This window comes from Chanodichthys erythropterus, chromosome 24, assembly GCF_024489055.1.
Source record: "Chanodichthys erythropterus isolate Z2021 chromosome 24, ASM2448905v1, whole genome shotgun sequence".
NCBI classification, from domain to species: domain Eukaryota; kingdom Metazoa; phylum Chordata; class Actinopteri; order Cypriniformes; family Xenocyprididae; genus Chanodichthys; species Chanodichthys erythropterus.
In genome coordinates this window covers 13,543,030-13,565,206 of record NC_090244.1, presented here as the reverse complement: position 1 = coordinate 13,565,206, position 22,177 = coordinate 13,543,030, and the positions used below count along the sequence as shown (strand labels likewise).

General features: G+C 36.2%; 2 protein-coding genes and 3 non-coding genes across 7 annotated transcripts; 2 read left to right on the top strand and 3 right to left on the bottom strand.

Annotated features, from left to right (window-relative positions):
* Positions 1 to 238: 238 nt before the first annotated feature.
* On the bottom strand, positions 239 to 310 carry trnad-guc (transfer RNA aspartic acid (anticodon GUC)). The gene has a single exon. It is a non-coding gene; the product is annotated as a tRNA-Asp (tRNA).
* Positions 311 to 641: 331 nt separating this feature from the next.
* On the bottom strand, positions 642 to 13,216 carry vac14 (vac14 homolog (S. cerevisiae)). 2 transcript variants are annotated; one of them, XM_067379360.1, is made up of 19 exons: positions 12,568 to 13,216; positions 12,088 to 12,238; positions 11,799 to 11,966; positions 9,506 to 9,568; positions 9,299 to 9,406; positions 9,003 to 9,112; positions 8,776 to 8,897; positions 8,564 to 8,701; positions 8,283 to 8,423; positions 4,837 to 4,900; positions 4,465 to 4,609; positions 4,312 to 4,377; positions 4,083 to 4,230; positions 3,872 to 4,007; positions 3,573 to 3,747; positions 3,337 to 3,455; positions 2,061 to 2,140; positions 1,833 to 1,983; positions 642 to 1,415 (listed from the first exon to the last, which is right to left on the bottom strand). In XM_067379360.1, the coding sequence occupies exons 1-19, from the start codon at positions 12,669 to 12,671 to the stop codon at positions 1,253 to 1,255; spliced, it is 2,352 nt and encodes a 783-aa protein (XP_067235461.1). In that variant the 5' UTR covers positions 12,672 to 13,216; the 3' UTR covers positions 642 to 1,252. The 2 variants fall into 2 exon arrangements, with proteins under 2 accessions (XP_067235461.1, XP_067235462.1); XM_067379361.1 differs by having other exon boundaries at positions 3,872 to 4,004.
* trnag-gcc (transfer RNA glycine (anticodon GCC)) lies at positions 6,933 to 7,003 on the bottom strand. The gene has a single exon. It is a non-coding gene; the product is annotated as a tRNA-Gly (tRNA).
* Positions 7,157 to 7,227, top strand: trnag-gcc (transfer RNA glycine (anticodon GCC)). The gene has a single exon. It is a non-coding gene; the product is annotated as a tRNA-Gly (tRNA).
* A 3,222-nt stretch (positions 13,217 to 16,438) lies between the features above and the next one.
* Positions 16,439 to 21,743, top strand: zpd (zona pellucida glycoprotein d). 2 transcript variants are annotated; one of them, XM_067380443.1, is made up of 9 exons: positions 16,439 to 16,563; positions 16,636 to 16,684; positions 16,755 to 16,859; positions 17,076 to 17,284; positions 17,360 to 17,517; positions 17,585 to 17,827; positions 19,492 to 19,675; positions 19,753 to 19,858; positions 21,610 to 21,743. In XM_067380443.1, the coding sequence occupies exons 1-9, from the start codon at positions 16,540 to 16,542 to the stop codon at positions 21,720 to 21,722; spliced, it is 1,191 nt and encodes a 396-aa protein (XP_067236544.1). In that variant the 5' UTR covers positions 16,439 to 16,539; the 3' UTR covers positions 21,723 to 21,743. The 2 variants fall into 2 exon arrangements, with proteins under 2 accessions (XP_067236544.1, XP_067236545.1); XM_067380444.1 differs by lacking the exon at positions 16,755 to 16,859.
* The last annotated feature ends 434 nt before the right edge of the window (positions 21,744 to 22,177 follow it).

Genomic DNA, 22,177 nt, shown 5'->3' with positions numbered 1-22,177 from the left:
AAATTATAAACAGTGGTTAAGAGCTGTTTTCGTTTGAATAAAAAACTATTGTGTATGTGTTTCAGTTTAAAATTAAAATAAAGTGTTTAAACTGAGCCTGTTCATTTGTGTTTTAGTTTAACATTTAAACAAAGCGTTTAAAACTATTAACAAGCTTAGTCAAAACATTTTAAAGCCTTTGCATCGCACTATGTAGAGCTACTGTATAGACGCAGAGAAATTAAGAAAATAAATTGCTCTCCCCGTCGGGGAATCGAACCCCGGTCTCCCGCGTGACAGGCGGGGATACTTACCACTATACTAACGAGGAGTGGGAACGAGATATGTTTTGGTCATTTAAAAAAATGTTGGAAAAACGTTTGGTCATGTGCAATTTAAATTCCTCATAAATGAAATTCATAACTTCGCTCTTGGATTCCTTATAATGTAATTTTGGCAATCAAGAAGCGTCGTCTACAGATTTTCGGTGAGCAATGATGAGTTCTCTCACAGCCTGATGTTGAAAGTTTTTTCTTAGAAAAAGTAATACAATAGCGCCACCTGCTGGATTGTAAAAAGTGAGATTTTCTGTGGTACTCCTAATGACAACAACAACAAAAAAAAGCATCGGATTAAAGACAACAAAAACGATATGATGATGTTCCACTTTATTGTAACTTTGTCTTCACATTACAGAAAAATGGCTTGCATGTACATAAGGCCAAGAGTAAATGTGTTAATGTGGAAAAACTTCATGAGATGAACAAGCAGACTCCAATGGGAATGCTAAGAAAACATAGTGAAAATTATTGGATGTGGATTGTGTATGAGATAAAATCACAATACAAAAAAAGTAATTGTCCATTTAAGACACATTTACAGTACAGGTCATGTTTTAGATTAAAAGTTCCTAATAATAAACATTCAGGGGTACGTGCAGGGTGATCTGTACAAATGTTCTGGGAAGGGTTACATTAAATCAGAGAGTTGGGAATGGTATAACCATTGGCCCTTAATCTGTAACAGATTACCAAGTCAAATTATGTCCAAGTGTGTATGTAGTACGTCAACTCCAGCACCTGAACGTAATGCACTTCACGTATCTTAAAAATAAAGCACATCAAAGTCCCTCATGCCTATAGTAGCTTGAATACATTAAAATCTGAACAAGATGATACATAAATGCCCACTACAGGTCATACTAAGGCTCCGGTCTCCTGTGTACCATAGTTTTTGGACAAAGGCTACATAACCATGTCCTGTCTGTGACCCTTTACAACATCAGCTTCCTGTCTGGGTGCTCAGAGCGGCCCGTCCTCTGATGCCTCACTTCCAGGTGTTTGCTCTGGACTCGGTCAAAGTGTTGGAGCAGTTCATTGTAGTCGATGTGCGGCTGGGCCAATCGTTTGTCCTTGATGGGTGCCTTTGGATCTTCTCTGGAAAGTTATAACACTTGAGAATAGGCCAACTGTTCAATTTAGAAGATTTCAAACTATTTACTAAGTATGAGAACAGACCGGCTTTGGTTGTTAATTGATTTTGATCTCCATATACATTTACATATATATATCTTCCAAGGGTTTTTTCCCTCCTAGGACTTTTTTCCCAGTGCTAGCACGCTGGGTTTTTCTCCTAGGGGTTTTTTTCCACCCCTGGAAGTCAGCCGACATTGGCTTAATGTACCACCATCTTGTATATGTTACATATTACCACGCTTGTTTGTACAGTTTTAACCACTTCCCTTTTTTTTCTGTGCTTCTAATATGTAAAGCTGCTTTGAAACAATTACCAATTGTAAAAGCGCTATATAAATAAATTTGACTTGACTTGTTCAGCGTTGTTCTGGTACTTACACGGTCCTCATGAGTTCAGGGTTTGGCACACAGCTGAGCCGATGTGAGAGCAGCTGGAAGGCCTGACTCTGAGGAAGCAACATCAACAGGCCGTACAGAGCCTTGATGAGATACGGGTTATGCTCTACATCCAGTAGCTGCAGACGAAGGTCTGCAAAGAGAACGAGTGTTAGTGTGGAGAGCTGAAAACGATCCTCAGTATGAGAAACAGTTTGCAGAAACACTCACAGGTGAAAATAGGGCTCTCGATAAGCTGCACAAGTTTATCCACCTCCATGAGGAAGTCCACAGTTACCTCCAGATCTCCGCTGATCAGCTCAAGTAAAGGGTTTTTTCATAATTAAAAGTTTCAACTAAATTTAAATAAATTCAATTACTTCTACACAGGGTCACAGGGTTGGGAGTAACGGAATACATGTAACGGCGTTACGCAATCAGGATACAAAAATCCAATAACTGTAATTCGTTACAGTTACGTCAAAAAACGTAGTACTCAGATTACAGTTACATTTTGAAAAAAGAGGGAATACTATCAGGATTACAACTGTTTAATTTAAAACTAAATAAATAATTATTTTGCCATAATAACACACATTAAGCGCTGCTTGATCATACAGTAGTTCCTGGTTCTGTTGCCAGTGATGACTCACGTGAGCCACCCGCTGGTGCATGCGCAAATAACACCCGTCTACAATATCCTCAGACGCAGATTGAATCACTGATGATAGTTGAAACGATGCTGCCCCGAGGAAAAATACTTTCAATTCATGGAAATTTCACTGCTATTTTGTTTTCAAAGAAGAAAATGCAAATTACATGGTTGTGCAAACTCTGCCTTCCAGCTACGAAAACACTTTCTTTATCCAAAGTACTAAAAATAATCTGTAATACCATACTGTAGCCACTAGATGTCTGTATAGCCCTTTATATATATATATATATATATATATATATATATCGATATTCAGGGCTGTGTATTCCCAAGTTGCTGAAATGAGACATGATTGCTTAGTTTTAATAGGTTTTAAAAGTAACCAAAATACTAAACATTAAAATTTAAGCAGAACAAACAAACACTTATATTTTTAAGCTCTAAACAACAACAACAATAATATTGCAATAGATAATTTATCAGATTTGTAAAATATTTTTATTGTTGAGACCCATTCAAAAGTATGGAACATGTAACGTTTATATATATATATATATATATATATATATATATATATTGTGTGTGTGTGTGTGTGACCTTGAAGTAATCCAAAAGTAATCAGATTACATTACTTTCATTTTGTGGTACTTGGATTACGTTACTGAATACTTTTTTTATGAAGTAATTTGTAACTGTAACGGAATACATTTTTAACGTAACCCTGCCGAGCCTGCTTCTACAGTAGTTTGTGACTTGATAACGATTTTTTTTTTACATATATAAACTAGAAACTGGCAAACAAAATACTCTGGAGCAGAAAGATATATTATAGACTGTTTAAAGCAAGGATACAATTTCTGTATGAGGTCGTAGGCATGCCGATAGTTCTGCGTCAGGAAGCAGAGGGACACAGTGGCTACTGGATTGTGACACCAAGAGCGATAGAGACAGCAGAAAAGAGCACAGCTTTCCTGAAGGGTAAAAAGGAGAACAATGATTATCACAACCTCAAGTAGAAACAATTTCACAAGGCATTCTAAGTGCGTTGGATCTGTTTTAAAGATTCTAGACCTCAAAGCAAGTGTTACCTGGGAGCGCAAGTCCTTGAGCTGGTTCCGCAGCTGAAACAGTTCAGCTGAGGTAAGCAGAATAGTGTTAAGTGTCTGCACCATGGTGGAGGCAAACTTCAGATCTTCTTCCTTGAGTAAGATGTCCGCCATAGAGTGAAATATGTTCTCCGCGTGCAGGAGGAGACATAGCTGCCTATTGGGAAGTAGAAGAAACTTGTTGATGAGCTTTGAAAGGTTTGTGGTATACTAGTTTCTTCTTGAACTACTACAATTCACATGAGTTTGAGGAACTAGAAAATTAACTAGGACAGTTTTACCTAATAATGAAGGCCCCTCTCACTTCTAGAAGTTTCCGCTCTAAACTGAAGCGCTTGAGCAAATTAATCATGAACTTGTAGAAGTATGAGTTCATGCTGGGAGTTGAGGGAGACAAGTCTGTCATCTTAGATCCTGCTAAACACAAATCACAATTTTGGTATTAAATGGCTTATAACCAGATATAAATAGTACCAGGAATTGGTTACTCACCAACCACCATTGGCTGCCCATCTCTGACCCCACCTGGAATATGGAGCTCCGTTTTGCTATCCAAGTTGTCGCACAACCCAGAAGTATCAGTCTGCCCAGCCGGTGATGATGCAATCTCTGCTAAAACCTCCAAGTCTTTTAAAATCACCTGTGAGACATATTCGTTCTTTAAAATAGCTTTCATCGAGGTAGATCTACACTGAGCTGATTTGAAGATATGACGACTTACTTCATCAGACTCGTCTGATAGTGTCTTCAGTAGCATGGGGAACAAACTATCTGTGTGCTTGAACATCTGCCATGGATATACAGTTGACTGAATTAGCATTGCATGTTGTAGTATTACCCGAAACTGCATATTTAAAATGACATTTAAAGAAACCTTGCGAGGGGTCTTGATGTACAAATGGTACAGCCACTTCAACACAGCGATGCGAGTCATCATTCCGGTGGATGAATCATGTAAATGTCTGTCCAGTACTTGCACTATGCCATCCAGATCCAGATTTACTACAGATCTGTCAGAACTACACAACATAGAGTAAATCAGAGACCTTGCAGAACTCCAATGGCTTCTGATCCTTTAACTAGACAATTTGTTGTTGCATGTAAACTGAGTAGTAAACTACTCAGATTTGGTTGACTCTTCTATTATAATTAGTGTTAAATAATGAATTATTCACTACGTTTAATGTGCTACATGAAAAAAAAAAAAACATGCAGTGTTTTCTAGTCAGTGACTGACGAAAAGTACCTTGCTGGAGTGAAGAAAGAGATGTTGCTGAAGCCTACAGACTCCTGAGACTCATTTAGGGAATCTAAAACCAAAAACAAAGATAACAAATCAAAGCAGAAAAGAGTATTACAGTGTGTTTAACAATATGTATTTCTGGATCATTTAACAACAATAGGACTTTTACATTAAGAAAACAATGTGGAAACAGTTGTTGGCACTACCAAGGAATCTTTATTAGGGCCCGAGCACCGATGGTGTGAGGACCCTATTGGAATTGCTCAGTCAATTATTCTTCTTCTCCAAAATTAAGTGCATTTTGGAGGGCTTAAACATGCTCAAAAACTCATGAAACTTTGCACACGTGTCAGAAGTGGTGAAAATATACGTCTGATATGGGTTTCAGAATTAGGTGTGGCAAAATGGCTCAATAGCGCCACCTACAAAATTTAAATTTAGCGCTACATTTCACATACAGGTATGAAATTCGGTAGACAGATGTAACAGCACAATACCTACAAAAAAGCCCTAGGGTGCAAAATCTGAAAACCAACAGGAGATATTTTGTTAATTTTGATAATTTTCTCTGCAAATTTTTTGCAGTTTTTAAAGCTTTAATCAGATCAACTTCACATTTGGTCAGTCTAATCTAAAGGCCTTTGCGACATTAAATTGCGAAGATCTTGAGTTTTCGCTGAAGGGTGTGTCTGTGGCGGCCTGACAAATTTCAATGTTTCGCCATGAAACAGGAAGTTGTAACTCAGACAAACGATGTCCGATCTGCCCCAAACTTCACGTTTTATTAGAGTCCTATCCTGAAGACATCTACATGCCAATATTCAGTTACAAATCACCTGCGGGCAACAGGAAATGACATGTTTTACACTGTGATTAACTCCTCATAGACATTTAACCAGACCAACATCATATTTTGTCTGTCTAATTTTAAGATCTTAGTGATGTTAAATTGTGAAGATCTTGAGTTTTTGTTGAAGGGCGTGTCTGTGGCAGACGTGAAAGGTGAAGATGTTGTAACTCAGGCATACAATGTCCGATCTGCCCCAAACTTCACATGTGATAAGAGTCCTGGCCTAAAGACATCTATATGCTAATATTCAGTTAGTCATAGCGCCACCTGCTGGCAACTGGAAATGACATGCTTTACGCTGTAATTCACTCCTAGAAACACATTTTAATATGCCACGATGTACCAAACATACTAGAAACAACTTGGCTAAGTGTTAATCTATGCGATTAACGCCACGAAACAGGAAGTTTTTATAACTCAGGCAAACAATGTCCAATCTTCCCCAAACTTCACATGTTTGAGAAGAGTCCTGCCTTGAACACATCTGCATGACAATATTCAGTTATAGTAAAAGTGCCACCCACTGGCAACAGGAAGTGACGTGTTTAATACTGTGATTCACTACTAGCAACATACTAAAATATGCAATTGAGTGCTAAACTTGCTACAAACAATCTAAAACATGCTAGCAACACTTAGCTGAGTGACGATATTATCGTTATGAAACAGGAAGTTGTTGTAACTCAAACATACAATGTCCAATCTGCCTCAAACATAACATGTTTGATAAGTGCCCTGGCCTGAAGACATCTACATGCCAAAATTTAGTTTTAGTCATATCGCCACCAGCTGGTAGCAGAAGTGTGGCAAATACAAATGACTGACATAGTCCTCCTATATTTATATTAAATGCATCATTAAATGCATGTTGTCCACTGTGCTCTGTTTTCATAAAGCCACCAGGTGGCGGTGGCACGGGTGCGAGGGCCCTTTCATCGCTGCTTGCAGCTTTAATTGTATTTGCATCTACACTACCATAGGATCTCATAATCCTCCACAAATCATTCTAATATTCTGATTTGAATTTCTTACAATTATTAATGATAAAAACATTGGGAACCATGATGCACTTTTTCAGGATTCTTTGATTAATAGAAAGAAAGAACAGCATTTTGTAACAATGTAAAATTTCTTTTTTGATTAATTTAATGCATTCTTGCTGAAAAAAACAAGAACAAAAAAATAAACAGTGTAAATAAATGACCTATTTCGAAAATATGAAGAAACATATTATAAAGAAAAATTTGGATGCATTGGCCGGGAATCGAACCCGGGCCTCCCGCGTGGCAGGCGAGAATTCTACCACTGAACCACCAATGCGTTCCTGTAAACATCATGTCGCCCCCTGGCTTCCAAAATGAGGCCACTGTTAAAGACAGTTACCATATTTGCTCTCTAGGTGGCTTGTTTCAATCCTTCATATGGCTTTTCTTCCTGTTAATAGACAGGGGGCGACAGAGTCATGCCAGAAATGCATTGGTGGTTCAGTGGTAGAATTCTCGCCTGCCACGCGGGAGGCCCGGGTTCGATTCCCGGCCAATGCAACAGACTTTTACTTATTCCCCCTCAAGTTTCATCCATAAATATAAATGAAGTAAAAATATAATAAAATGTTTTTTATAATATATTTATATACACACACACTACCAGTCAAAAGTTTGGAAACATTACTATTTTTAATGTTTCTGAATGAAGTCTCTTATGCTCATTAAGGCTGCATTTATTTCATAATAAATACAGAAAAAAAACAAAAATATTGTGAAATATTATTACAATTTAAAATTATGATTTTCTAACTTAATATACTTTAAAATATAATTTATTTCTGTGATCAAAGCTGAATTTTCAGCATCATTACTGCAGTCTTCAGTGTCACATGATCCTTCAGGAATCATTCTAATATGCTGATTTGATACTCAGTTATTATCAATGTTGAAAACAGTTGTCTTGCTAAATATTTTTTTGGAACCTGTGATACTTTTTTCAGGATTCATTGATGAATAAAAGGTTAAAAAGAACAGCATTTATTCAAAATATATATTTCTTTTCTAACAATATAAATCTTTACCATCACTTTTTATCAATTTAACACACCCGTGCTGAATAAAAGTATTAATTTCTTTAAAAAAAAAGAATGAAAAAAAAATTACTGACCCCAAACTTTTGAACAGTAGTGTATATTATTACAAAAGATTTCTATTTTAAATAAATGCTGATATTTTTTAACTTTTTATTTATCAAAGAATCCTGAAAAGGTATCACAGGTTATAAAATAATATTAAGCAGCACAACTGTTTCCAACACTGATAATAAATCAGCATATTAGAATGATTTCTGAAGGATCATGTGACACTGAAGACTGGAGTAATGATGCTGAAAATTCAGCTTTGATCACAGGAATAAATTATATTTTAAAGTATATTAAAATAGAAAGCCATAATTTTAAATTATAATAATATTTCACAATATTATTGTTTTTTTCTGTATCTATTATGAAATAAATGCAGCCTTAATGTGCATAAGAGACTTTGTTCAAAAACATGAAAAATAGTAATGTTTCCAAACTTTTATATATATATTTATATTAAAAAAAACTTGCCATTCAGATCTCCCTCTTTCTTTAGAGTCTCATCACATGGAGGGGAAGTTTTGGTCTGTGATTCTTCATCATCTTCGTCATCTTCAGGAGTCACAAGCTTCATCAGGCTATGATTACATGCACTGGCAGCCTCTTTAGTATCTGGAGATGGTTTATTGAGGAAATAGATCTGAGCAGTGACAACTTAATATTAACAGAACCACATAAATATCACAAAAACATTTAGCTAAATGGCAGTGCACACAAAACATGAGAGTATATGCAAACACAGCGTAGGATACTCTTTTTGCGGTCATCATATGAAAGGCAAGGCAGCACTGCGGTCAGTATGCCAGAGGAATATGGCAGTACAACCCTCCCAGCAAGCTGGATGAATTCTCTCATCCATGTCATAGACGTCAACTGGATGAGATCATTAGCTGCGGAAAGACAAAATAGATAATTACACTACTTGCCTATACACTACTTATTCATATTTTTACATCCGACTCACTGGACTTTGATTCATCAGACACTTGACAGTGGATGACTAAGATGTTGGCCATTTCTGCAAATTTAACACTGGAAGGATTCTTCTTAATTTCTTTCAGGAATTCCCCCAAAACCACTTCGCACCTATTGAACGGCAACTGTTAATGCCTTTTAAAAATGAGAAAAAGGAACAGAAAAGAGGAAGAGGGAGAGACAATCTCAGGTAAAGCAGAAGATGAAGCGACACACATCCGCCTGATCTCTTTGCTGCTGTCTCCAAGAATCTGGAAGAGTCCGTCTAGAATTTCTGGAAGATAATCCAGGAGGTTGATATCAGGAACTGACTCCAACACATGGATCTGGAGCAGAGTAATAGCATCACAGGAAGTCACAATAGCATAATGCAACTATTATCAGTGTTGTTAATATCAACTAAAACTATTAAAAGTCATTTTCGGTTATCGAAAGCTAAAAATATATAGATAAAAATAAAAGCTAATTCAAAATATGAAACATTAAAAGATTGGTGAAAGTGCTCAACTCACCCAGGAGATAATGAATTGGCGGGCATACTGGTTGTTCGAGTAAATCCTCTCACGCAACAAGGGGACAAAAGCCACTAGGTCAAATTTGTTGCTCTCTGTAACAATGTCCTTAAAATAAAAGACAAATGGAAGTCAGATTATGTCACCATTTCATTTGATACTTTCAAGCTTTAATTGTTGAAACCACTTGTTTCTCATAAAACTCACCTTAAGAAGCCGATCCAGGAGCTCAGATCCACTCTTTACATTTGGATCAGGATCTGCAGCAAGCTGTAAAGAGCAGATCACATGCGAGGTGAGTCTGTGGGTCACTTAACAAAAAAATGATTTTACAGCAGGAATATGAGGAATGATGTTCAAAATGTCAGTAACACAATTAAACAGGCTTGTGTTATAATCTCTTATATATGAAACTGTTTTTTATGTCATTCCGTTTTTACTGTTTTTTAGAACAGATTATAACAAACTTTTTACCAGTGTTATTTCAGTATTATGCATATACTATTGTAGAATTTATTAAAGGGATAGTTCACCCAAAAATGAAAATTTGATGTTTATCTGCTTACCCCCAGGGCATCCAAGATGTAGGTGACTTTTTTTCTTCAGTCGAACGCAAATTATGATTTTTAACTGCAACCGCTGCCGTCTGTCAGTCAAATAATAGCAGTGATTGGGAACGTGAACAATAAGAGTCGAAAAAACTTCCATAGACAAATCCAAATTAAAACCTGCGGCTCGTGACGGCACATTGATGTCCTAAGACACGAAACGATCGGTTTGTGCGAGAAAACGAACAGTATTTATATAATTTTTTACCTCTAATACACCACTATGTCCAACTTCGTTAACTTCCGGCTAGTGAGGTCTGATCGCGCTCTGACAACGTAAGTGATGTCTCGCGCTCACTGAAGTATATGGGCAGAACATCACTTCCGTCATCACAACGCGTTTTTTGACCTCACTAACAGGAAGCTGAACGAAGTTGGACATAGTGGTGTATTAGAGGTAAAAATTATATAAATAATGTTCGGTTTCTCGCACAAACTGATCGTTTCGTGTCTTAGGACATTAATGTGTCGTCACGAGCCGCAGGTTTTAATTTTGATTTGTCTAAGCAAGTTTTATTTACTGTTATAGTTGAAGTTCCCATCTACTGCTATTATTTGACTGACAGACGGCAGCGGTTGCAGTTAAAAATCATCATTTGTGATCGACTGAAGAAAAAAAGTCACCTACATCTTGGATGCCCTGGGGGTAAGCAGATAAACATCAAATTTTCATTTTTGGGTGAACTATCCCTTTAATATTTCATTTTGTGTGTTTGTCATTTTTATTAGCTTAAATCGCATCAAAAGTTTGTATATTATATATATATATACATACACTACCGCTCAAAAGTTTGGGATCTGTAAGATTTTTAATGTTTTTAAAAAAGTTTCATCTGCTCACCAAGGCTAAATTTATTTAATTAAAAATACAGTAAAAACAGTAATATTGTGAAATATTATTACAATTTAAAATAACTGTTTTCTATTTGAAAATATTTTAAAATGTAATTTATTCTTGTGTTGGCAAAGCTGAATTTTCAGCATCGTTAATCCAGTCTTTAGTGTCACATGATCTTTCAGAAATCATTCTAATATGCTGATCTGCTGCTCAAGAAACATTTAATGTGTACAATTGTACAAAATATTTGTGTACAATATTTTTTTTTCAGGATTATTTGATGAATACAAAGTTCAAAAGAACAGTGTTTATCTGAAATCTAATCTTTTGTAACATTATAAATGTCTTTACTGCCACTTTTGATTGATTTAATGCATCCTTGCTGAATAAAAGTATTAATTTCTTTAATTTCTTTTCAAAAAAATAAAAATAAAAATTCTTACTGACCCCAAACTTTTGAACGGTAGTGTATAATGCTACAGAAGCTTTGTATTTCAGATAAATGCTGTTCTTTTGAACTTTCTATTCATCAAGGAATCCTGAAAAAAAACGTACACAACTCTTTTCAACATTGATAATAACAACAAATATTGCGATTCGCAAAGCCTTGTTTTGAAATCGCCTATCACTATATTCTTGAAAAGTCGTTATTTTGTTTTTTGGCGCACAAAAAGTATTCTCATCGCTTTATAATATTAAGGTAGATCTACTGAAATCGTTTTAAATGTGTTTTTAGTACCTTTATGGATCTTGAGAGAGGAAATGTCATTGCTTTGAATGCAGGCCTCACTGAACCACCAGATTTCATCAAAAATATCTTAATTTGTGTTCGGAAGATGAACAAAGGTGTGGAACGACATGAGGGTGAGTAATAAATTACATTATTTTAATTTTTGAGTGAACTAACCTTTTAATTTGATGACAACAACACTGCTTTTTACCCGTAAGCAATATTACTTTCTATTTAAAAACTTTATGGTACTGAGTAATAAACTATTCAAAACTAGCATGAAATACCATATGTGATTCATTGTGACTGTGATTCACAGTTTACCTTGCTAAGCCCATCAAACAGCACATTGAAGAGAGGCAGCACTGCTCCCCTGGCAACCTTCACTATATTGTAAAGGGCCTCACAGGCGTAGTAGCGCAGACGGCTGTCAGAGTCATTGAAACAGGTAAGAACCGGATCAATGAGTTCCTTCAGGTACAATCCAGAATCCTGAGAAGCACGAAAGATAAGATAAACAAGCACATTTGCTTTGGAATTGCAGGCATACTGAACGTCTAGCAGTCAATTTCAATAGGTACCAATAAATCAAAGACCTTCAGTTTTCACATACTTTTCCCAGAGCAATGGAGCACGCCGCCAGTCCAATGAGGCCTCCTTTTCGGCTGTGAGGGTGCTGGGACAGCGCAAACTCTGTGGCCAGTATCTGGATGACATGTCTGATCTGTGCAGAGTTGTTCTGGGCTACAAATTCTCGTACAAGCCTAGCAGAAGATTAAGGGAAAGCATTCTAATAATCCATTAAAAAACACGGGCTAGACACTGTATGGACTATGGGCTATTGATCATAAGCATGACTAATGAGATCATGGGACATGTCAGATGACAAACTCTCCATAGGAGCAAAATAACAAACACCAACGACTTGTTCCAGAGAGAAACTAACTTTGCATGTTAAACTACTGCAGTAGAATGTGTTTCAGTGTAATAAAAATGAATAAGTAAGTCTAACAGGAACCGAATGCAAATAAATATATCCATATCCTCTTATTCATGAGTATTTTGACCAACTAAACACTGGATTATGACTCACTTTTCAATCTCAAGAGCTGCCACCTTCCTCTTCTCATACAGTTTGTCGTTGAGAGCTCTCACAATGTTTGGTGTCAGTGGAGAAAAATCCTTTTCTGTGTTCATTTTTTCAAAGTATTTCAGAAAAACCACTTAAATTACGCATAGAGCACAACTACGGATGTTAAAACTGATCTCTGAATACAGCTCAGTGAGTGAATTAAGAGAAAGTCTCATTAGATGACAGTTCGGTTAGTGTGTGACAGAATAAATATGTTAATGTTTCATCCAAGAGATTTTCCTCATCACGCGCTTGTATTATTACAGACAAGACGACGCCCTAAAATCTGTTTCCGCGGGAGACTCTCATCACAAGCATCACTTATAAAATAACAGGACCTGCTGTCTGCGACACTGAACTGAAAGCGGAGAGCAGAGGATGAGCAGTTACAGCCAAAGCAGAATAAAAGCCTTAACACCTCTAGAACTTAAATAATGTAGAGCCGATGATCGGGAAAAACGCGATTGCTTCTGTACAGAACATAAACAAGATGAATATTTCCTCACGAGTGATGACAGAAGCGGATCAGTGTTTTTCAGAATAAGAAATTGACCATAGCCGCCATATGTCCCGGCTCACATGACTTCCTACTAACATCAACGCCTGGTAAATCGAGCGCCGATCAATGGATTTGTTTTGATTACGTCAAAAGAGTCACATGTTCTTTAAAAATATGACTGGTGCTGAATTCGAAAACGCACTAGCTATACTACTATTTCTGCCATGGAAAGATAAAAATAGTAAGATTAATGACTGAGAGGTTTTATTTCTTGGAAAAAATTAAGCTGTTGTTTGTATATTTACTTATTATAATGTTTGTATGACCTAACATAATAGGCTCTCTCTCTATATACATATCACTATTATCTATTTTATATGATTTTATTTTAGTATTTATTTATTTATTGGTCTGTACTGACTTAAAAAAAAAAGTGTGATTGTTGGTTTAAAGGATTAGTTCACTTTCAAATGAAAATTACCCCAAGCTTTACTCACCCTTAAGCCATTGTGTATATGACTTTCTTCTTTCTGATGAACACAATCGGAGAAATATTAATAAGTATCCTGACACATCCGAGCTTTTTAATAGCAGTGAGCGATGATGAAAGTGCTTTATCATCCATTACAAACGGAGGACAGTGTTGCCAAATTGGGCTACTTTTAGGGGCCGTTTACACAGAACGCGTCTTTGCGTCTGAAAATGCGACTTTGCGTCTAAAAAGCGCAGCATAGAACGCGAGAGTCGAGACGCGCCTTTGAGACGTGATGCAATAACGACAATAACGGAAATAATAGAAATAGGCAAACTGCAGAATTTACAGATACAAGTTTTGACATGGGAAAAAAGAAAATAAGATAATAATGAGCGCCTCCTCTGCCATGTTGCCATTATATAAAACAGTTGTCATGCCAACTCGCAACGCTTGCCCCGCCTCCAAGTTCTTCTTATTGGTCCACTGTTTTGGAACTGACATTGATGAGCGGCGCTGCGTGTAAAAGTTGAAATTCTTTTAACTTGACACGGCGTCTTAAAAACGTGGCGCTCATGTGCGAGGCGCTGCAAAAGACGCGAGTGTAACGGTCATGCACGTCGGTCAAGCGCGTGTTTTCATAGAAAAACAATGGGAAAGTAGTATTCATTGGAATAGAAAAACACGTTCTGTGTGAACTGCCCCATACACTGTTGCCGTGGGTTGTTTTTCATGTCCGCGGATTGAATCGATCCAAAATAACGTGATATTTAGCCCCTGGAATTCGAATTTTACCAGGGGAGCCCTGCCAAAAATGCTAATTTTGCCCCGGAAAGTGATTTTTACCATGGGACCCCCCTGAAATGCGATTGGGCTAGTTTTGGGCTGGTTTTGTTATGAAAACCTGGCAACCCTGCCGAGGGTTAATAAGGCCTTCTGAAGCGAAGCGATGTGTTTGTTTAAAAAAATATCCATATTCAACAAGTTATGAAGTAAAATATCTAGCTTCCGCCATACCGCCTTCCGTATTAAAGTTACGAAGAAAGTGTAAACTGACGTCACGTTAGTTACGTTTTTTCCGTAAGTTGAATAGCGAAGGCGTAGGACGTAGTGTAAGCGTTTTGAACTGTGAGAATTTTACACTTTCTTCAAAGGTAGAATATGGAAGGCGGTCTGGTGGAAGCTATATTTTACTTCATAACTTGTTAAATATGGATATTTTTTTTACATAAACGCATCGCTTCGCTTCAGAAGGCCTTTATTAACCCCCCGTAGCCATGTTTATGATGGATGGATGGATGTGGATGGAGGCACTTTCTTCAGCTCATACTCGTTGATCCTGCTCACTGCCATTGTAAATTATTACTGTACTGTATTACTGTTACTAAAAATAAAGCTGCATCTGATTATGCTATGTTAGCTACTTGACAAAATAGTGTTTTTCTCATAGTAAAGCATGGTACTCTCAAAAAATCAAGAAAATTAGAAAACAATAAGACTAAACGTGTTGAGCTATATAACAATAATTAGTTTTCTGTCTATAAATATATCAAAAGAGTTGTTCCCTTGTCTATTAAAACATGTAGATATTAAAGCGTCTTTGGTGCGACTCCTCACATGTCCCGGAGCCTTGGTTAAAATTGCAATTTTCTCATGATTTACAAATAGTTGGAAACATTTGGGATATTGTAAGTACTCAAGTGAACAAAATAAATAACACTGGCCTAGTGGTTTTCGGATATGTTACTGCAAAATTCTTACATATTGCACCTTTAACCCTCTATGGTGCTGTGTTGCCTCCAGGCAACATGGTCTATTTTAGTTTGTTTTTAATAAAATAAATTAATTGATTGATCAAACGTATCTCAGTACAGAATAACTCAAATACTAATCAATAAAAGTGCGAAAAAGACCAAAACATGACCAACAGGGGTCCATTTTGTGTCCTGTTTCAGCACATGTCACATGACTCCATATTTCTCCACTGAAAAGTGCTTTTTTCACTTGTTTGTATCCATTTAATCACCCACAAAAAATATGAGTCACCTTCACTGGCAAGTAAAGAAGTATTTTTAAGAATTTTACATTATATATCATCAAATGTTTTAGAGAAAATAACAAAAAAAAGGCAACATTGTACCATAATGGAATCACATAAGGCATAATAGGTTTGAATACAAATGTATTATATTTGTAAGGAAAAGAGTTAGAATGATCTAAATATATTTGCATTTTCACATAATTTTGTAATGCACTTATAATAGTAATTCACATACTATATCTGCATATATTATGATCTGCACATTTTCTATAACACTTCAAAAAGGTATAAAACACAGGTAGCACTGACAGTAAGTGAGGATGAGGAGTTAATGAGGGGTCATACTGTGATGAGGAATATGAAATCACAGTGACAATCTGTCAGGGAGAGTGAGGGTGAGAGAAGATGGAGATGAGGATGAATATGGATATGATAACTTGATATAATAACATAATAATATGATGGTTTGGTAATACTTGTGTTACACTATGGTACAATGTTGTATGTAACAGCTGGATGAAAAATGTTACTTTTTATTAAATAAAAAACTTTAACAATCAGATGGCCAGCACACGTGTTAGTTAGTTTTGTTACATGAAGCAGCGCAGGCCATCGGTGTATGAAGTATCGCGAGAGCGATTCGAAAGCATAGGGAGTAGTATGCTCTCTAATCGCTCTCGCGGTAGTATGATGACATCTGCGCAGCTTCAAGTCGAACACGTCTGTTGTCTCGTTTTCAGTCAGCAGGTGTCACTCGTTAAATTCATTTAGATGTTTAAGTATTTAATCCATGTTTACTTGTGTAAGATCCCTTTGACATGTAGGCTAGATATTAGGCTACTTATACTAAAATTGCTATTTTCTAAAACAATTTTCCAAAAAAACCCCCAACTCTAAATAAAGAAGGATTTTGCGACACAAATGGCACGTTATCAGAAATCAAAGGTGTGAACTTTATTTTATTTGGAGTGAAATACAATATCAGTGTAAGATTTTAACATATTTTTTCTCTCACAGGTGTTTCTGCATCTTGCAGCCTTACTTTGTGCTGTTGGGAGTATTTCTGGTAAGGTAATCTGTGATGGAAATGGTGTCATCTTAGTGAAGTCTAGTTATTAAAGCCATTTTTCATCTAGGTGAATGTGAGATATCTCAATGTTCTGACCCGACCACCTGCATTTTGTCGCAGAGGCAAACTTGTAAATGTGCAGTTGGCTACTTCGGAGATCTCTGTGACCAGGGTAAAGGACAGTCAGCCTTGCTGAAAGAGTGCTTAAATCAGTTGATTTGCTTAGCTGGTTTAAACTGATCTCCCAGCCTGATGTTTAGCTGGTTGGTTATGCCACTGGCCCCTGGTCTTTTTGCTAACTAAGTACCAGCTAAGACTAATAAACCAGCTGTTTTCCTCATGTTGTTTTAACTGCACAATTTAAATATGTATCATATTTCTTTTCAAGTTGCAACAATGAATGTGACGTGTGGCAAAGACTTCATTTCCATCCTGGTTGCTGAAGAGTTCTTCAAATACTACAATGTGGGAGTAGAAGCTGTTCATTTGGTTAACTCCAGCTGTCGTGCACATAGAGAGGAGATCTCTGGATCAACCTATTTCACAGTGCACACACCAATGGACCAGTACGCTGCCTGTGGAGGTAAACCTCTGGAGGTAAAGTACTATTTTTCTCATTTAAAAACCGCATTTACATATTACATAATACTAAGAGGCATCTATTCTCAACAGAAGAACATAACACACATTACGTACTCCTTAACACTGATGTCTGACCCACCTGTCTACGGAAACATTGTGAGAGATCCATTTGTGCAGATTGAGTACAAGTGCGTCTATCCGTACATTCGCAGGCTTAGCCTGGCGTTTCCAGTCATCTCTTTCTCAAGGTAATGCTCTGATTTTAAATTATATTGATAACCGATGTGTATTCAACTGATTTGATTGTTTTTGAAGTGAAAGAATATTTAAGGTGGATGAAGTCGATGCCAAGGTGGAGATGAATTTGTTCAAAGATCACACATACACTGAGACTTTCACCAGCCCACCAACTATTAAGCTCGGGGATCAAATCTACGTGCAGATCCAAGTGACGGAGCCGGAAGACTTCTTCCATCTGAAAGTAAATGAGTGTTGGGCTACGCAGACTCCTCAAGCTAGTGATAAGTCAGGCTTTAGCCACACACTGATGGCAAACGGGTGAGCTAGTATTGTGAATTGTATATCTGTAAATTTTAAATCTAATTAACTTTTTTAAATTATTATTTATTACTAGTTTTGGCGAATCTGTAAGGCATGGCCACATTAGTGAATCTCTTTGTGGGCAAAGTCCATTTGTCCATTATTCACAGTGTAACAATGCATGAAGCACAACTCACACAGAAGTCACGTTCAAACCAAGCAGCTTTCTGTTGGTCGACATGGCAAATTTGTGTGACCAACTTGAACTTGAGCTTGAAAATAATGTTATTAATTACTCACCCTCATGCCGTTCCACACCCCTAAGACCTTCGCTCATCTTCGGGACACAAATTAAGATATTTTTGTTGAAATCCGATGGCTCAGTGAGGCTCAATGAGATCCATTAATGTACTAAAAACATATTTAAATCGGTTCATGTGAGTACAGTGGTTCAATATTAATATTATAAAGCACGAGAATATTTTTGGTGTGCCAAAAAAAACCCAAATAACTACTTATTTAGTGATGGCTGATTTCAAAACACTGCTTTATGAAGCTTCAAGAATCAGTGTATCGAATCATGATTCGGATCGAGTGTCAAACCACCAAACTGCTGAAATCACGTGACTTTGGCGCTCCGAACCACTGATTTGATACGCTGATTCATTATGCTCCGAAGCTTCACAAAGCAGTGTTTTGAAATCGGCCATCACTAAATAAGTCGTTATTTTGTTTTTTTTGGCGCTCCAAAAATATTATTGCTTTATAATATTAATATTGAACCACTGTACTCGCATGAACTGATTTAAATATGTTTTTAGTACCTTTATGGATCTTGTCATTGCTGGCTATGGAGCCCTCACTGAGCCATCGGATTTCAACAAAAATATCTTAATTTGTGTTCTGAAGATGAACGAAGGTCTTACAGGTGTGGAACGGCATGATGGCGAGTAATAAATGACAGACTTTTCATTTTTGGGTGAACTAACCCTTTAATGTTATGAAGCGACAAGAATACTTTTTGTGCACAAAAAACAAACAAAAATAACTTCAACAATTTCTTCTCTTCCATGTCAGTCTCCTTCGTTGTTCACGTAGTAAATGCAGTGCAGTGCTTCCGGGTTTAACGTCAGAAAATACTGAGCCGGCATTTGGACGTAAAACTCGGAAGCTCCTCACTGTATTTACTACGTGAACAACGTAGGAGACTGACATGAAAGAGAAGAAATGGTTTGGTTCAGGGGTCAGGTTTGGACTGGACCTTCATGGAGTGGCTGATGATTGCAGAGTCCATACGAATCACATTAGCTGCGTCTCATTTCGAAGGCTGCATCCTCCGGAGGTCGCGTTTTGAAGGCTGCATACGTCATTGAGGCGGTCTCATTTAAGAAAAATAACCGTTGGATTGCAAAGTAAGAAAGAAAATACAATATTTTACACCTCACAAGGAATAACCATCAATTTTATTATGGTTACTTTTCTTATATAAGACATATGCAGCCTTCAAATGCGACCTCCGGAGGACACAGCCTCTGAAATATGCAGCTATTGTATGATTTTTGTACGACATCGCCACTTTGAAAAAGTTACGTTTTCTCATGAGACTGAGTTGCCATACATTTTCCAATTAAATATTTCACCCTTCAGAATATGTCTTGACATTTTTCCTATTTGTCTTTAAGGTGCGCCAATGACAAAACAACTTCATTTGGTAATGGTACGCCGCACCCCGCAGGAAGAAACGGTTTGGGGTCAACTGTCCGTTACTCGTTTGAAATGTTTCGGTTTGTACACGAGCCTCACAGTTTCTACCTGCACTGCACTGTGCATCTCTGCACACCTGAGGACGGACAGTCTTGTATTCCTGTACGCATTTATTTAACCTGCTAAGTTTTGGACAATCACATTTTACATTTTTAACTTGACCTGATTTATTTTTTTAGGAATGTAAAACTATATCCAAAAGAGAGGTTGTTGTGGATGAGCAGGCTCAAGGTCTACTGTCTTATGGACCAATCAAACAAGAGCTACCAGTTAGTCCCAAGATAAGTATGTTTATATATGGCATTTAATATATGTACACTACCATTCAAAAGTTTGGAAACATTATTATTTCTAATGTTTTCGAAAGAAGTCTCTTCTACTCATCAAGGCTGCATTTATTTGATCAAAAATACAGAAAAAAACAGCAATATTGTAAAATATTATTGCAATTTAAAATGTTTTATTTTATTATGATATACTTTAAAATATAATTTATTCCTGTGATGCAAAGCTGAATTTTCAGCATCATTACTCCAGTCTTCAGTGTCACATGATCCTTCAGAAATCATTCTAATATGCTGATTTATTACAAATGTTGTGCTGCTTAATATATATATATATATATATATATAATTTTTATAACGTAATACTTATTTTCAGGATTCTTTGATGAATAAAAAGTTAAAAAGAGCAGCATTTATTTAAATTAAATCTTTTGTAACTATACACTACCGTTCAGAAGTTTGGGGTCAGTGTGTGTATGTGTGTGTGTATATATATATATATATATATATATATTTTTTTTTTTTTTTTGGGAAGGAATTAATACTTTTATTCAACACAGATGTGTTAAATTGATAAAAAGTGATAGAAATATTTTCTAACAATAGAAATCTTTACTATTTTGAATAAATGCTGTTCTTTTTGACTATTTATTCATGAGTGAATCCTGAAAAGTATCTCGGTTTTCAAAAAATATTAAGCAACACGACTGTTTTCAACATTGATAATAACTGAGTATCAAATAAGCAAATTAGAATGATTCCTGAAGGATCATGTGACGCAAGACTGGAGTAATGGCTGATAAATTTAACTTTGCATTATAGATATGTATGTATATATAATACACACACACACATATATATATATATATTATATATATATATATATATAAAAATATCTTCCTCCACTATTTCCCAGTCTCTACTGTACTGACAGTGACCTGAAGTCCCAGAATGCAATGCGTCGCTGACGTCACGTTCCCAGACTTTATAAAAGTCCACATTGGTATTTGCAGATGAAAAATGACACACATAACATTAAATAAATATTTTCTATCAGTTCTAACTGATTATTAGTCACTCAAACAACCTCTCAGCGTTGATCGTGCATATTCGCCATGTTTTGTAGTTTTTAACACTTTTTACTCGTGTTTGTAGTTCTGAACTGAATCCTCGTACAACGTGCAATGGGTTGTGGGCAATATTAGCCTTTATAGTCTGCACGGATCCACACTTCGAAAATCTACCGGAAATAGTAGACCATCCGGGGACACTTGGCATACTTTTTTTCAACATACTATGCTTTGGGACACACTTATTTTAAACTCACATACTATTTAGGATGGATAGTACGGACATTGGGACGCAGGGACAATTTGGGTATCTCATATATAATGTTTTCGGCAGAATTCAAATGAGCCATTTTAATCTAGATTAAAAAAATTAATCTTATATATATATATATATATATATATATATATATATATGTATGTATATATGTGTATATATGTGTATGTGTATGTATGTATGTATGTAACCAACCATTATTTTAAATTTGTAACAATATTTCACAATATTACTGTTCTTTCTGTATTTTTGATCAAATAAATGCAGGCTTGATTAGCATAAGAGACTTCTTTCAAAAACATTAAAAATAGTAATGTTTCCAAACTTTTAAATGGTAGTGTACATACCATGTAGCAGTGTTTTGTTTTTTTAAATCATGTTTGAACTGTATGGATTGTCTCATTTTAGATCTCCTCACATTGGTGCTTCCATTGGGAGTGATTTGGACTCTGGGCATCTTCCTTCTCATCCTTATCATCATCGCTAAAGCTGGAATCAGACGACACACAACAAATACCTAAATAAAACTCATTTTTACCCAACACATAGTGGTTTGTGTGGGGTACAAAAGTTACCGCAAGTACACAACTAACTAGAATGTTAGCCCCGAGTGAGCACTGTCACCATCTGTCAAGAAAATTCTTGAATTAAAATAAGCTTGAATGTGATTTCCAGTATCAATCAGGGCTGCTGTTGCTGTTGAACTTTATATTTACAGTACTGAATATGAACAACAGGTGGCAGTGAGAACTAAAATTGGAACGAATTTGCTTAATTATTATTTTTTTTTTATTATTATTTTTAAATAAACGGACTTCATTACAGTTACCTTCATCTGGATTTTCTTTTTAAATATATATATATATATATATATATATATATTTATTTATAATATTTATAATATTTTAATTATTATTATAAAACCAAGAATGGCGTGCATAATGTCACAAAGGTAAAGCACGGAGAAAGTGGGCAG